Here is a 16,533-nt window from a genome sequence, read left to right on the forward strand (position 1 = left end):
ACACTCAGCTCACTGCAACCTCTGCCTGTCAGGAGTAAGTGATTTTCCTGCCTCAGCCTCCCAAGTGTCTGGAATTGCAGGTGTGCACCCCCATGCCCAGGTAATTTTGTATTTTTAGCAGAGATTCCCCATGTTGGTCAGGCTGGTCTCAAACTCCCGACTTCAGGTGATCCGCCTACCTTGGCCTCCCAAAGTGCTGGGATTATAGGTGTGAGCCACCGTGCCTGGCCACCATTCTCCTATTAATAGATATTTGGATAGTTTGTGTTTGTCTCCAACTATTTGAATGCATGTGATTTTGCTGTCGAGGTTTTTGGATACTGTTTATGTTTTCGTTTCCCAATTAGATTCAGAAATAATAACAAATAAGCCGGGCACGGTGGCTCACACCTGTAATCCCAGCACTTTGGGAGGCTGAGGCAGGCGGATCACCTGAGGTCAGGAGTTCAAGAGCAGCCTGACCAACATGGTGAAACCCTGTCTCTATAAAAAAAAAAATAACAAGTAGAAATATGGTACACTTTTTAACTTAAGTTTATTGAGTTTATGCAGAAGTGAGTCAAGCACTATGCTAGACACTGGGTTAAGGGTCTCTGGCATTCACCCAAACCTCCCTGCATGAATCTCTTAGGCTGCCGACACTGTGTCTTGGAAGAGTCTGAATGTGTTCATTTGACGATAGTGATGCCAGACCAGTAGTCCAGTTGCCCAGTCTTAGAATGTGAAAGCATTAAGCTGTTTAGTATGATAAGCTATAGACTAACGCCTGCCTCCAATTACAGCATTCAAATTCCAGGTCTGATTCCCATCCCCTTCCCAGTTCCCAGCTCATCAGACTATTATCTTGACTAGCATTGAAAGGAGGTGAAGCTGGCAGCCAGGAGCAGCTTGGCTGAAAGCCCAAAAAAAGCCTACCCCAGCATGGCAACTGAATTTTATGTCATTGAATCAATCTCTAAGGCCTATCCAGGAGATATTTGTATAGAAGCAAAAGTGAAACAGAGTCCTCTTTGAAAGCAATAGTTACCATTCCTGCTCATTAGTATCTAACTAGAAGCCCCAGCCCTGTGATGAAACTGATTTTATGGCAACCTTCTCCCTAAAATCACAGACCTTTTCTCTTTCCTTGGAGACTGGAGATGTTGCTCAGGGATTCCTAATGACCTTTAAAAGTCTAAAAAACTTTGGTTTGAGAGAGAGAGAGAGTGAGAGTATGTGTGTGTGTGTGTGTGTGTGTGTGTGTGTGTGTGTGTGTGTACAGCCTTGAATCCTTGCTCTCTGCCAAAAGTGGGGTTCAGCTTGTCTTACAGATTCTTCCACTGGGCATGGTGGCTCACACCTGTAATCACAGCACTTCGGGAGGCCAAGGTGGGCAGGTCACCTGAGGTCGGGAATTCGAGACCAGCCTAACCAACATGGAGAAACCCTGTCTCTACTAAAAATACAAAATTAGCCGGGTGTAGTGGTATGCACCTGTAATCCCAGCTACTCGGGAAGGCTGAGGCAGGAGAATCACTTAAACTCAGGAGACGGAGGTTGCAGTGAGCCAAGATCATGCCATTGCACTCCAGCCTGGGCAATAAGAGCAAAAACTCGCTCTCAATAATTTTAAAAAAGATGCTGCCGGGTGCAGTGGCTCAAGCCTGTAATCCCAGCACTTTGGGAGGCCGAGGCAGGTGGATCACGAGGTCAAGAGATCGAGACCATCCTAGTCAACATGGTGAAACCCCATCTCTACTAAAAATGCAAAAAATTGGCTGGGCATGGTGGCATGTTCCTGTAGTCCCAGCTACTCAGGAGGCTGAGGCAGGAGAATTACCTGAACCCAGGAGGCGGAGGTTGCGGTGAGCCGAGATCGCGTCATTGCACTCCAGTCTGGGTAACGAGAGCTAAACTCTGTCTCAAAAAAAAAAAAAAAGATGCTTCCAGCTCATCTTCTAACCTTGGACGAGCAGCACTTAAGTTATATCTCTGTTGCAGAGATGGCTGAACGATTGCATCATGTCACTATGCTCCAGATACATTTCTGTAACTGGCAGCAGGCCTGGGAGCGGAGGGAGAGCTTGCACGCCCACCAGGCCCAGGTGGAGAAACTGGCCAGGAAGATGGCCTTGAGGTGCACCTTTACTCACTGGAAACACTGTATCCTTTCGATACCCAGGCTGTCCATTGCCTCAGCCAGGACAGCAGGAGCTTAGGAGCATGTGAAACAACAGTCATGAGATACATGGGAAACAATTGCTCAACAGTTTAAGACAGCCTTATCTCTGTTGACAGTCTTAAAATGTTTTGTTTAATTGGAACTGTATATACAAAAGAGTACTTATATGTTTATAGTTTAAAAAAAAAAAAAAAAACAATAAAATGGGCAGGGTGCAGTGGCTCACCCCTATAATCCCTGCACTTGGGGAGGCCAAGGCAGGAGAATCACCTGAGGTCAGGAGTTTGAGACCAGCCTTACCAACATGGAGAAACCCTGTCTCTACTAAAAATACAAAATTAGACAGGCATGGTGGCACATGCCTGTAATTCCAGCTACTTGGGAGGCTGAGGCAGGAGAACCACTTAAACCCAGGAGGCAGAGGTTGCAGTGAGCTGAGATCATGCCATTGCACTCTACCCTGGGCAACAAGAGCAAAACTCCATCTCAAAAATAATAATAATAAATTGGACCAGGCGCAGTGGCTCATGCCTATAATCCCAGCACTTTGGGAGGCCGAGGCAGGTGGATCACGAGGTCAAGAGATCAAGACCATCCTGGTCAACATGGTGAAACCCCATCTCTACTAAAAATACAAAAATTAGCTGGACATGGTGGCACACGCCTGTAGTCCCAGCTACTCAGGAGGCTGAGGCAGGAGAATTGCCTGAACCCAGGAGGCGGAGGTTGTGGTGAGCCGAGATCGCACCATTGCACTCCAGCCTGGGTAGCAAGAGCAAAACTCCGTCTCAAAAAAAAAAAAAAAAAATTTGGTGTTGTAATTTAATGCTTTTCTCTTCCCACTAGGTGGTGGAAATAGCCACCACTGTCTTTTTCTTGATGATACCATCACCATGATCATTTTACCGATGCGGAAACAGATTCAGAGGATTTAGTGTATTTTAAAGTCACAAGTCATTGGCAGAGTCAGGATTTAAAAAACCCAGGCCTTTAACTCCTGTCGTCGTCGTCGTCGTCGTCTTCTTCTTCTTCTTCTTCTTCTTCTTCTTCTTCTTCTTCTTCTTCTCCTTCTTCCTTCTTCCTTCTTCCTTCTTCCTTCTTCCTTCTTCTTCTTCTTCTTTCTTCTTTCTTCTTCTTCTTCCTTTCTTCTTCTTCTTTCTTCTTCTTCTTCTTCTTCCTCCTCCTCCTCCTCCTTTCTTCTTCATCTTTGTCTTCTTTTTTTTTTTTTTTTTTTGAGACAGAGTCTCTGTCGCCCTGACTGGATTGCAGTGGTGCCATCATGGCTCGCTGTGACCTCTGCCTCCTGAGTTCAAGCGATTCTCCTGCCTCAGCCAGGATCCCAAGTAGCTGGGATTACAGGCGCCTGCCACCACACCCAGCTAATTTTTGTACTTTAAGTAGAAACGGGGTTTCACCATGTTGGCCAGTAAGTAGAAACGGGGTTTCACCATGTTGGCCAGGCTGGTCTCGAACTCCTGACCTCAATTTATCCACCTGCCTCAGCCTCTCAAAGCACTGGGATTTCAGGCATGAGCCACCGCGTCTTGCCCTGTGTACAGTTTCTTAATCACTACTGCTACCATACTGTGTGCCCAAGTGTGAGAATTTGGACTGCCTAAGACGTTCATCCACGCATTTTATTTGTTCATCAAAGCCTTGCTTTGTGTAAACTCCTGCTTAATTTCTGCGATCCGAGGAAGTTCAGACTAATGGTAGTTCATTGTCTAGTGGGGAAAATAGACATGAAAATGGATTTTTAGATATGGCATGATAACTGCTATCATGAAGATTTGTTTCAAGTCCTGTGAGAGCCCCTGTGGAGATTCAGCCAAGGAGGTCATGTTTGTCCTGAATTTAAGTCGTAGGAGATGAGAAGTTGGGAAGGTTGATGTCTTAGGGGAATACTGCAGAAGGTTGGAAATGGCATTTCAGTGGAATGAATGATGTTTACCCAGGTTTAGAGGTGAGGAAAAGCATTCAGGAATCCAGTGAGCTATAGAGGTGTGGATGGCGGGAAGGTAGATGAGATACAGGAATCTCTGGAGGTTTTTTAACTTTTTAAAATTTAGAGGTGGGGTCACACGTTACCCAGGCTGGACCGCAGTGGCTTTCACAGGTGCAGCGGTAGCTTACTATAGTCTTGAACTCCTGGGCTTAAGTAGTCCTCCCTCTTCAGCCTCTCAAGAATGTGGAACTGCACGCACACACCATCACACCGGCATTAGAGGTTTTTAAGAAGAGAAGAGGTGGGGGGAGGGGGCGTAAAAAAAGAAAAAAAAAAAGGAAAGAAAAAGGCCAGGGGCAGTGACTTAAGCCAAGTGCTTTGGGAGGATTGCTTGAACCCAGGAGTTTTAGGCTACCGTGAACTATGATGGCACCCTTACCCTCCAGCCTGGGTTGATAGAGCAAGACCCAGTCTCTTAAAAGAAAAAGAAAGAAAGGAAATGCAGTCAGATTTGTGCTTTGGAAAGGATAATTCTGGATTAGCGGAGAGAAGCTCCTGGTAGGAGACCCGTTATGGGAGGAGGCTCACTTACCAGTCTATGTAAAGAGATGAGTCAGATGAACCGCAGGGTGTTGGGGGTGGGAACAGAAGAGCAGGAGGGGATGGAGAGAGCCAAGAGATTTAGGAAGAGAGCAGATGGACTTGACGTCCGATTAAATGAGAGTGGGAGGAGAAAAGGTTTGAAAATAACTCCAAGGTTTTTAGCTCAACTGACTAGATTGTGATGACAAAACAGAGTGCAGAAAAAGAAGCAGATTCTGTTTTTGATACGGTGATTTCTAAATGTTTACTGAAACCAGTAGCAATTTATCTCAGGTATTTTTTGCCTTTCATCTCATGGGCATTCAAGGGAAGGAATGCGAGGCAAGATGTTTGATCCGTAATTGACATGGTTTCCCTTTGCCCACTGCTGCCCTGGGTCATCAGGAGTAGACAGAGGTGGACCTCAGCCCACCTGGTACATCTGTTATCCCTGACAGCCACAGCCCTTCAGGTGGGTCACTGGAAATGCACTGTGTGGGGGCCAGAACCTTGTTGAGACTGGAGGCCTTAACTTCCTGACAGACATGCTGCTGTGTGCAGAAGAAGCTGCCCAGTGTGAGATGGCGGAAGAGCACCACAGGCACAGGCGGCTGGTAAGAACCCTGCAGCCTGGCATGGCTCTGCTCGGCAGTCTTGCTTGGGTATCCACTATTGGGGGACCCTGACTTCTATCATCTTCATTAAATGCAGCTAGCTATGGGTGAGTTTTAGCCATGAAGCCCCCCTTTCATTGTAGGTGTCCCTGTTTTTATTTTGGATTACAGATGGTAATGGTGTGGAGTTAGAAGGGTTTGGAGCTGTAAAGGACCTCAGAGATTATTTATTCCTGAGCTTTTTTTTTTTTTTTTTTTTTACACATGGGAAAACACCTTTTGAGTGGTGGAAGCCTCATCTTTAAATAGGTCAAAGTAGCCATGCTGTGGTTGAAGCATGTCAGTGAGTCAGTCCCTGTTCTGCCTGCTACTCTTCCCTTCTGCTGCTACAGAAGGTGGTCCTCAAATGTTTTCAGGAGCCTGTGGGGTTCCACAAAGCACAGTACAAAAACCCTTAATCCAGCCTGATATCTTCACTTCTGTCTCAGAAAACTGAAGCCTAAGGCATGGAGGAATATGGGCAAATCAGCTTTGCCTAGCCAATCTGTAAGGCATTGTTACTATTTTTTTAGAGATGGGGTCTCACTATGTTGCCCAGGCTAGATTCAACTTCTGGGCTCAAGCAGTCCTCCCTTCTCAGCCTCCTGAGTAGCTGGGACTATAGGCATGTGCCACCATGCCTGTTGCTAAGGCATCATTATTATTAGAGATAGAGTCTCCTCTGTCACCCAGGCTGGAGTGCAGTGGTACAATCATAGCTTGCTGCAGTCTTGAACTCCTGGACTCAAGTGATCCTTCCACCTCAACCTCCCAAGTAGCTGGGACCACAGGCACATGCCACCATGCCCAACTAATTTTTTAGTTTTTTTATACAGTGTCTCCCTATGTTGGCCAAGCTGGTCTTGAACTCCTGTGCTCAAGCAGTCCTCCTGCCTTAGCCTCCTAAAGTGTTGGGATTACAGGCATGAGCCACTGCACCAGGCCTTTTAGGCATTATTGATGGAGCTGGATCCAGGTCCAGATATCCTGCCCCAATCCCAACCCCTCTTTCACTAAAGATTCCTTCCTTCACTTTAGCAACACTGCATTTATAATTGTATAAACTTACACACTGAGCCCACATGGTAAAAAAACAAAAACACAAAAACGACCACAGATACAAAGTTGGTCTGTTTTTTTCTGAGAGGCAAAAACTGATGTTGACCTTGGTCTGTAGAATTGTCATGTGGGTCATGGGATTCTCTCCTGGTATAGGTGTGTTCTTGTACAGTATAAATGGACAGCAGGAAGGGTTCAGCAAACATTTATTAAGTGCCTGCTGTATTGGCTGGCTTGTGTTAGGCTCCCAGTTGAATCTCAAAGCAGAGAAACACACTCAGGGAAATGGAACAGCTATGAGAAGCTGGGACCAACCTTCTCTCCCCTGATTTGAGGCACTGTCTGTGTTCTTCTGCTCTTAGTTAACAGATTCTACTGATTCTAGTCCTTATAATTGGTTACGTCCTTTCTTTCCACAGTATTTTTGCTTTAGAGCCCTAAAAGACAATGTGGCCTACACCCATCTCCAGCAAATAAGAAGGAATCTTGCTTACCAGCAGCGTGGTATCACGGTGAGGGTTGTCTTCTTTATCAAGGGACCTCTTCTGATAGCCATTCTTTTTTTCTCTCTGTCTCTCTCTCTCTTTTCATTCTTGCCAAATTAAACAAAACTCTTTTTGTAAAAAAAAATTTATGCTTTAAAATTTGTTCAGACTGTCCTAAAACCTTAGTTTGCATTTACTAATTTTTTTTTTTTTTTTTTTTTTGAGACAGAGTCTTGCTCTGTTGCCCAAGCTGGAGTGCAGTGGCATGATCTCAGCTTATTGCAACCTCCACCTCCTGGGTTCAAGCGATTCTCGTGTCTTAGCCTCCCAAATAGCTGGAATCACAGGTGTGCACCATCATGGCCAGCTAATTTTTTGTATTTTTAGTAGAGACAGGTTTTCTCCATGTTGGTCAGTCTGGTCTCAAACTCTTGGCCTCAAGCAATCCACCTGCCTCTGCCTCCCAAAGTGCTGGGATTACAGATATAAGCCACCATGCCTGGCCCCAAATACACTTTAAATCTTGCATTATAGGAGGCTTTGGTTGTGTTTCTATTATAAATCCATTCACTTCCATTATAAGTCCATTATAAAACAATGGTTTGTTTACTTGATGTCAACAAATATTGTCTCTACTTGAAGATTTTGTTTGTTGGTGTAGAAGGATTTTTTTTCCGTTATTGTTTTATGAAAAATGTTTAAAAATACAGAACAGTAGAAAAAAGTAATATAATAAGCCCCTATATACTCACTACCTGGATACACTAATTGTTAATATTTGCTATATTTGCTTCATTGTTTTTTGCTGAATAATTTCAAAGTAAATTATAGCCATCACGACACTTTGCATCTAAATATTTCAGCATGCATCACTCAAAGACATTTTCTTATGTAATGACAATGTCATTATCATCCCTCAGATAATTAACAGGGATTCTCTAACATTATCTAATACCTAGTTAATATTCAAATTCCCATAGTTGTTTCAAAGATGTCTTATTTATAGCTGCTTTTTGCAAACCAGAATACAGTTAAGGATCACTAACTGCATTTGGTTGTTTTCTGATTGATTCTCAGCAGAAATGCATTTGGTTATTATGTCTCTTAAAGCTTTTTTTTTTTTTTTTTCCCTGAGACAGAGTTTCGCTCTCGTTATCCAGGCTGGAGTGCAATGGCACGATCTCGGCTCACCACAACCTCCACCTCCTGGGTTCAGGCAGTTCTCCTGCCTCAGCCTCCTGAGTAGCTGGGATTACTGGCACGCGCCACCATGCCCAGCTAATTTTTTGTATTTTTAGTAGAGACGGGGTTTCACCATGTTGACCAGGATGGTCTTGATCTTTTGACCTCGTGATCCACCCGCCTCAGCCTCCCAAAGTGCTGGGATTACAGGCGTGAGCCACTGCACCCAGCCTTCTTAAAGCTTTTAATCTAGAAGTTTCCTTCCCCCAACTACACTTCTTTTTTTACATACACATACATACGTGTGTGTGTGTGTGTGTGTGTGTGTGTGTGTGTAAATAAATATTTGGTGTAGGAGGATTTTTTTCCTCTGTTGTTTTATGAAAAATGTTTAAAAATACAGAAAAATAGAAAAAAATAATATAATAAGCTTCTATATACTCACTACCTGGATATACTAATTTTTTTTTTTTTTTTGAGACTGAGTTTCACTCGTTACCCAGCCTAGAGTGCAATGGCACGATCTCGGCTCACCACAACCTCTGCCTCCTGGGTTCAGGCAATTCTCCTGCCTCAGCCTCCTGAGTAGCTGGGATTACAGGCACGTGCCACCATGCCCAGCTAATTTTTTGTATTTTTAGTAGAGATGGGGTTTCACCATGTTGACCAGGATGGTCTCGATCTCTTGACCTCGTGATCCACCCGCCTCGGCCTTCCAAATTGCTGGGATTACAGGCGTGAGCCACCGCGCCCTCTGTTTTGTTTTTTTTAAGACAGAGTTTCACTCTTGTTGCCCAGTCTGGAGTGCAATGGCATGATCTCAGCTCACTGCAACCTCCACTTCCTGGGTTCAAGTGATTCTCCTGCCTCAGCGTACCAAGTAGCTGGGATTGCAGGCATGTGTCACCACACCCAGCTAATTTTGTATTTTTAGTAGAGACAGGATTTCTCCATGTTGGTCAGGTTGGTCTTGAACTCCTGACTTCAGGTGATACACCCGCCTTGGCCTCCCTAAGTTCTGGTATTATATGCGCGAGCCACTGCGCCAGGCAGAACTTTTCTGTCTTGCAGAACTGAAACTGTGTACACATTTCCTCTTTCCCCATCCCCTGGAAACCACCATTCTACTTTCAGTCTGTATAAATTTGAGTATTCTAGAGACCTGACAGGTGGAATCATATAGTATTTGTCCTTTTGCAACTGGCTTATTTCACTTAGCACAGCGTATACTTTTTTAAATGACTGCCTTTTTTCTTTAAAGGACAGGTCAGTTATTTTGTGTATACAATTTACTATTATTATTAGAGACAGGGTTTCGCTCTGTCATCCAGGCTGGAGTGCAGGGGTGTGATCATAGCCCATTGTAGCCTCATCCTCCTGGGCTCAAGAGATTTTCCTACCTCAGCCTCCTGAGGAGCGAGGACTACAGGTGCACACCACCATGCCCAGCTTTGTACAGTATTATATATTCTTGATTATTCTGATTGTTTCCTTTTGATATCATCTAATTTTTATTTAGTCTGCATGGTTCCTATAATCATTACATCTAAGGGCTTGTTTAGATTGAAGTTAAACATTTATGCAAGACTACTTCATAGGTGGGAATATGCAATAAAAGCAGTTTTAGTTTCTAAAATGACTTTTTAAAATGTGAGTCTTCTGTGAGACCCAGATTAGGAATAGCTTCTTCATCTAGATTTCCACAGACAAAGAACCATCTTTTTGCCTTTTATGTTGGCCCGGAATAGCTCTGTAGTTCAACCATCATTAATTTGTATGCCCTTTGTATGTTGGCTGCTCCAAACTGAGGTGACTCCTGCTTTAGGGGAGGTCAGTCTGTTGGAGTAAGGTTCACTGCCTTACCTTTCATCTCAGTAAATTTCCATTTTCTTCCTACCTTGCTTTAGCTGCTACACAGGTTCTGGAACCTCTGGTGGTCTCAGATTGAGAAGAAAAAGGAAAGAGAGCAGCTCCCCTTACTGCATGCTGCCTGGGACCACCACAGGTAGGTACTCTGGCTTCATCCCTGGCTCTCAGGGACTCTGTGCCTCTGACTTAATCTCTTCCAGGAGTGATCACTTGCCCTTCTATGGGTTAGTATGGCAGATTCAGAAAGGCCTACTGGGGTGGAGGTCTTGCTATAAATTTGTTTAAAAATTTGTTCCTAAATTTGGGTTTTTTTCTGATCAGCTGGGAGAAAGAATGAGGATATTTGAATTGGTTCTTGGCCACCATAGTCTGAAGTATGTGCCTGGTCACTCATTGTCTTAGTCCTGCAGGCATCAAGATGTTCACAAGTTAGAATTCATGCATTGCTAGTGTTAAAGAGAAGGGTCATGGGTATTTGAGGCTCAGTCTTAAGGGGTGCAGGAATTGTCCTCAGTATTTTAGAACTAGTCATTCGGTTAAATAAATAACAACACTACATTTCTGTGAGGAAAACTCAGAATATATAGGGTGAAAAGTATAAAGAGAAAAATAAAAGTTGCCTGGCCTGGCCCCCTCCCTACAGTTAGAGTAAGATCTTAGTCCTCAGAGGGAAATACTATGTATGAACTTCTTTGCTGCTAGAAATGTTCAATGTGTCCTCTTCTTTGCCCTCCCCTTCCTTCCTCTCCCCATAGTATAATCAACTTAATTTGCAGAGTTTAGGTCCAATTTTGAAGCTTTTTTTTTTTGAGATAGAGTTTTGCTCCTGTTGCCCAGGCTGGAGTACAATGGTATAATCTCGGCTCACTGCAACCTCTGCCTCCCAGGTTCAAGCGATTCTCCTGCCTCAGCCTCCAGAATAGCGGGGATTACAGGTGCGCACCACCATGCCCTGCTAATTTTTGTATTTTTAGTAGCGACAGGGTTTCACCATGTTGGCCAGGCTGGTCTCAAACTCTTGACCTCAGGTGATCCACCCACCTTGGCCTCCCAAAGTGCTTGGATTACAGGCTTGAGCCACCATGCCTGGTCTTGAAACATTCTTTAGTGAGTTAGTGAGAATTTCAATAATTAACCAACTCATGTAGAGTTATCAAGACATATTATTCTAAACCCTGGTTTACAAAACTAAGTGTGAGAGGGAACATGTCACGGACCCCCATAAATTGGCCATGAAACCAGGAAGTTCAGGATATCTAGGGGATTCCATGCATATATCTTAAGTTCCAGAGATACTGTGCTTTCGATGGTCTAGTTAGGTTTTACAAGAAAGTTGTCAACATTTTTTTTTTTTTTTTTTGAGACGGAGTTTCACTCTTGTTACCCAGACTGGAGTGCAATGGTGCGATCTCGGCTCACCGCAACCTTCACCTCCTGGGTTCAAGCAATTCTCCTGCCTCAGCCTCCCGAGTAGCTGGGACTACAGGCGCATGCCACCAGGCCCAGCTAATTTTTGTATTTTTAGTAGAGACGGGGTTTCACCATGTTGACCAGGATGGTGTCAATCTCTTGACCTCGTGATCTACCCACGTTGGCCTCCGAAAGTGCTGGGATTATAGGCGTGAGCCACCGCGCCCAGCCATGTTGTCAACATTTTTAGGCAATCCACAATCCAGAATCGGAAGTTGACAAATTTTATGTTAGATACCAGGGTCTTTTTTTTTTTTTTTTTGGCGGGGGGAGACAGAGTTTCACTCTTGTTGCCCAGTCTGGTGTGTAATGGCGCGGTCTCGGCTCACAGCAATTTCCACTTTCCAGGTTCAAGCAATTCTTCTTCCTCAGCCTCCCAAGTAGCTGGGATTACAGGCATGAACCACCATGCCCGGCTAATTTTTGTAGTATTTTAGTAGAGACAAGGTTTCACCATGTTGGCCAGGCTGGTCTCGATCTCCTGACCTTGAGATCCACATGCCTTGGCCTCCCAAAGTGTTGGGATTACAGGCATGAGCCACCGTGTTATTGTTCTCTCTCCTAAAATGAAACTGTCAAGCCCATAGGGTGCCTTTAACTCACAGGAAGTAACTGTACCCTGATTTACCTGCCTTAAAACAAGGTTTTAAGAACCTGAAACCTGAAGGTGTGGATGGGCAGGAAGTACCTGGTGTTCTTCGTTTTGTTTTAGGATGGCATTGCTGTGCAAGTGTGTCAAATGGTGGCTACAGTATACCCAGAAGAGGCGGTACAAGCAGGTATGGAGTACTTTTTAGCAGATAGCTCTATTGGCTTATATTCTTAGACCCATTTGCTTTGGAAAGACTCTTGGAGAAGACCTTTCTCTAAGAAGTGTTGTTCTGCTTTGGAAGAGAGGGGATCGAAAAAGCTCAAAAGCATTTCCTCCAGTTCCCACCTCTGATACCAGAAAGTCTGCATAATTCCCATTTCTTAATCTGCTATGAAAATACAGATGCTCTCAGAAAGTACTGAGCTCTTATCAGCCATTCACATTTTTACTCAAATTCATTTAGTCCGTGAGTTAGCCAGTCCATCACCCAGTGGGACCTGCAGGAGATACAGGGAGTGGTGCAGAGCGTAAGTGCTGCATCCCAGTGCTAAGCAGTGTGAGACACGTGTTCCAGGGGGTGGAGGACGTGAGGTTGGGACCACAGAAAAAGAGAGATTCACTTCCCTTTAATAAATACTTACTGAGCAACTGCTCTGCCTCAGACACTGTGCTAAGCACTGAGGATACAACTGTGATATAAAGTAGATAAAATTCCTGCTCTACCAGGGCTCATACTTTAGCACCAGGGTGACAAGTTAGTGTGACTTTACAAGCCCGTTCTAACACTTGGGAGTGGCTTTCTGGAGTGTTGAACTGAGAAGGATTTCAAAGACATGTTTATACTTAGTGGGAAAGGGGTCAATTGATGAAGTCTGCCATTGTGAGAAGTGCCCCTTTTTGCTTGTCTCTGGGAGTGAGACAGAGGAAGACAACCAAACTCCTCCCAGTTATTTTTGTGCTGCCCATCCTACCCATACCTCCATCATCTGCTAGAGTCTAACAGGTGAATCTAAAAATTGATCTAGTTCCCCATAGTTGGGGATATAATCCAATTTTTTTTTTTTTTTTTGAGATGGAGTCTTATGTAAGGTATGGTAGCTCATGGTAGCTCACGCCTGTAATCCAGGCACTTTGGAGGCCAAGGAGGGCAGATCATCTAAGGTTGGGAGTTCAAGACCAGCCTGACCAACATGGTGAAACTCCGTCTTTTAAAAATAAAGAAAAGGAAAAGAGATGGAGTCTTGCTCAGTCACCTAGGCTGGAGTGCAATGGCACTATCTTGGCTCACTGCAACCTCCGCTTTCCGGGAGGGATTAAGTGATTCTCCTGACAGCCTCCGGAGTAGCTGGGATTACAGGCACCTACCGTCATGCCTGGCTACTTTTTGTATTTTTGTAGAGTCGGGATTTCACCATGTCGGCCAGGCTGGTCTTGAACTCCTGACCTCAGATGATCCACTTGCCTTGGCCTCCCAAAGTGCTGGTATTTCAGGCATGAGCCACAACACCCCGCCAGAATCCAAATTTTTAGCAAGGCCTACAGACTCCTTTGGGAGCTGGTCCCTTTCTATTTCTCTCCCCATTCCCAATACTACTCTGTTCCTTCATAACTGCACTCTGACCAGTTAAGCTGCCAGTGTCCCTAAAGGTCCTCTGTGCTCTCCTGCTTCTCATTGTACCTCCAGTTCTCGATTTCTCAGTCCCTTCCAGCTCACAGGTCACCTCCTCCCCCAGGCCAGTCCACCTCCACCCCTACCCCGCAGGTATAGCTTTATCAGAGCATTCATCGTTTAATTGTTCACTGGCTTCTCTCTCCCCAGTGGCTATGAAGTCCTTTAAGAGTACAGCCTGTCCCTTTTTTCTACTTAACCCGACACAGTGCTTGGCATGGGGTATGTGCTAATATTTGGATGAATTAATGCACAAACCAACAAACGAACTGCCATTGATCTCCAGAGTTTTTCCAAGGATGATCTAAGTTGGTAGAGTTTGGATGCTACGGGTCGTGGCCTCTTTTTGCGTCACTCTTGCCTCCCACACTTAGAAAATGCTAGAGTCACTGCATTCCTTGACTTGCCTTTGGATTATGTTACTGGCTTTGAAAAGATTTTGTCACTTGTTATTTTAAGTTTATGTAATACAAATTCACAAGAATGTAGGAAAACCTTTCAGAAGAAGACTGAGTGTCAAGTTTGAAAGGTTGTATTTATTCAAGGTGGAGAGCAGAGGATCTCTTTTATTTCCTTCCCTTGACACAGGGGCCCAACACTGGTGGGCAGTTCGGGGTCCGCATTTTCATCTCTCACACTGATCTAGCATGGCCTGCTTTCAAAGGTATGGCAGGTCTGAAAATAGGCGGAGCCCTGCTCAATCATATCTAAACCTTTAGCTAACAATTGAATATCACCTCTTGCTTTAGATAGCCCAGGAGCACATCAGTTCTTTCTGTTCTTAGATGAGATAATAATATTATTTTTTGTGCGTTTCTTTCTTTTTAAAAAGTAACATACGGTCAGCCTTTCTATCTGTGGATTCTACATCCATGGATTCAACCAACCATGGATAAAAAAAAATTCAGAGAAAAAAAGAATGGTTGTGTCTGTACTGAACATATACATACTTTTTTTTTCTTGTCATTAGTCCCTAAACAATAACAACTATTTACATAGCATTTATATTGTATTAGGTATTCTAAGTAATCTAGAGATACGTACAGTGGGATTGCATAGGTTATATGCAGATGCCACATCAGTTTATTTTTTTGTTTTTGTTGTTTGTTGGTGGTTTTTTATTTTTTATTTTTATTTATTTATTTTTTTAGTCACTCTGTCACCCAGGCTGGAGTATAGTGGCATGATCTTGGCTCACTGCAGCCTCCTCATCCCCCGGCTCACGCAGTTCTCCTGCCTCAGTCTCGCAAGTAGCTAGAATTGCAGGTGCAAGCCACCATGCCTGGCTAATTTTTTTTTTTTTTCTGGTAGAGATGGGGTGTTGCCATGTTACCCAGGCTGGTCTCCAACTCCTGAGCCTACCTCAGCCTCCCAAAGTACTGGGATTATAGGCATGAGCCACTGTGCCTGGCCTGCTATGCCATTTTATATAAGGGACTTAAGTATCCATAGATTCTGGTATCTGAGAGGGGCCCTAGAACAAATCACCCACGAATACCAAGGGATGGCTCTGTACAGAATAGTGAATTGTTTGCTAACTGTTGAAGCTGGATGGTAGGGTCATGAGTATTCATTATACTGTTGGCTTCTACTTTTTTTTACATTTGAGAATGCCCATAATAAAAAGTAGAAAGAAAAGCAATGTATAGATATTATAGAAAGCTTAGGAAGTGCAAAAAGACATAAAAAGGAAAAAATAAAAACATTGATGACATTTGGTGAGTAAACCTGGTGTCTCTCTTCCTCTGTGTGGGTGGGAGCTTATGTACCCATCTATTCACATACACATACATATGCATATTGATCCAATTATCTATTGCTATGTAAAAAATCACCCCAAACTCAGTGGTATAAGACAACCATTCTATTATGCTTTAAAGATTCTCGAAAATTGAGACAGGACATAATGGGAATGGTTGGTTTCTGTTCCAAGGTTAGCCTCAGCTGAAAAGAAGCTAATGGCAAGGGGTTAGAATCATCTAGATGTTTCTTTACACGTGTCTAGATCCTGGACTAGAATGACTCAAAGACTGGGCTTAACTGGGAGTGTTAACCAAATAACTTGTATATGACCTCTCTGTGAGTTTTGGGCTTCCTTACAACATGGCGGCCTTGGGGTAGTCAGATACAGGGCTTCAAAATGAGTGTTCCAGTGAACAAGTCAGAGCTCTATGACTGTGTAGCCTCAGAAGTCACAGAGTGTCACTTTTACCATGCTCTATTGGTCAAAGCAGTCACTATCCTAGCCAGATTCCAGGGGAGGGAACATGGATCACTTCTCAGTGAAAGAGGATCAAAGCATTTGCAGTCATGTTTTTAAAACATGCATGTGTGCTTTTCCCTCCAAAGTTTTGGATTATGGAGGCATATACAGTATATTCTTATGTCCATTGTCTGTCTTCCTACTGATACATCAGTAAAATAGTAGACTTTCATAATTACGTAAAAATTAAAGAATCTGACAGTATGAATAAAGTCAAAAGATATATTATGGGGTGGGGGAAATATTTAGATTTATAACACATGACAAAGGACTAATACATTATTTAGGTTCAAAAACGTCATACATAGCACTGAGTCAAATGCGAATTAACAGTGAAACAGGTAATGAATATGAACGCCTAAGCCAAGGGGAGGAGAGAGAGAGAGAATGAATGAATGTGTGTGTATATAAAAATGTTTAACCAATATTTAAGTGAACAATGTTTTCATTTTTCATCTAGCATGTGGCAAAAATAATAAATAATGATTTTCATCTTTTTCTTAATTTTATTATATAGGAAGCAATCCTCCCACAGCAGTGTGACCCTGAAAGGTCATGTTTTAAAAAAAAAAGTTAAGTACAAAGGTCATTTAATTGTTTTAC

General features: G+C 43.6%; 1 protein-coding gene across 22 annotated transcripts in view; it reads left to right on the forward strand.

Moving 5' to 3' along the window:
- SFI1 (SFI1 centrin binding protein) overlaps nucleotides 1-16,533 on the forward strand; it is a 115,723-nt gene that overhangs the window by 74,676 nt on the left and 24,514 nt on the right. For 11 of the 22 annotated variants that reach the window (XM_078338772.1, XM_054240310.2, XM_054240311.2 and 8 more), the window contains 6 exons: nucleotides 1,981-2,142; nucleotides 5,232-5,302; nucleotides 6,820-6,912; nucleotides 9,975-10,072; nucleotides 10,824-10,871; nucleotides 12,119-12,185. In XM_078338772.1, coding sequence (XP_078194898.1) covers nucleotides 1,981-2,142; nucleotides 5,232-5,302; nucleotides 6,820-6,912; nucleotides 9,975-10,072; nucleotides 10,824-10,871; nucleotides 12,119-12,185 — 539 coding nt within the window. The remainder of the gene's footprint in view (nucleotides 1-1,980; nucleotides 2,143-5,231; nucleotides 5,303-6,819; nucleotides 6,913-9,974; nucleotides 10,073-10,823; nucleotides 10,872-12,118; nucleotides 12,186-16,533) is intronic. The other 11 variants (XM_078338792.1, XM_035270027.3, XM_035270050.3 and 8 more) reach the window with 1 other exon arrangement.

Source organism: Callithrix jacchus, chromosome 1 (assembly GCF_049354715.1).
Source record: "Callithrix jacchus isolate 240 chromosome 1, calJac240_pri, whole genome shotgun sequence".
In the NCBI taxonomy this organism is placed as follows: domain Eukaryota; kingdom Metazoa; phylum Chordata; class Mammalia; order Primates; family Cebidae; genus Callithrix; species Callithrix jacchus.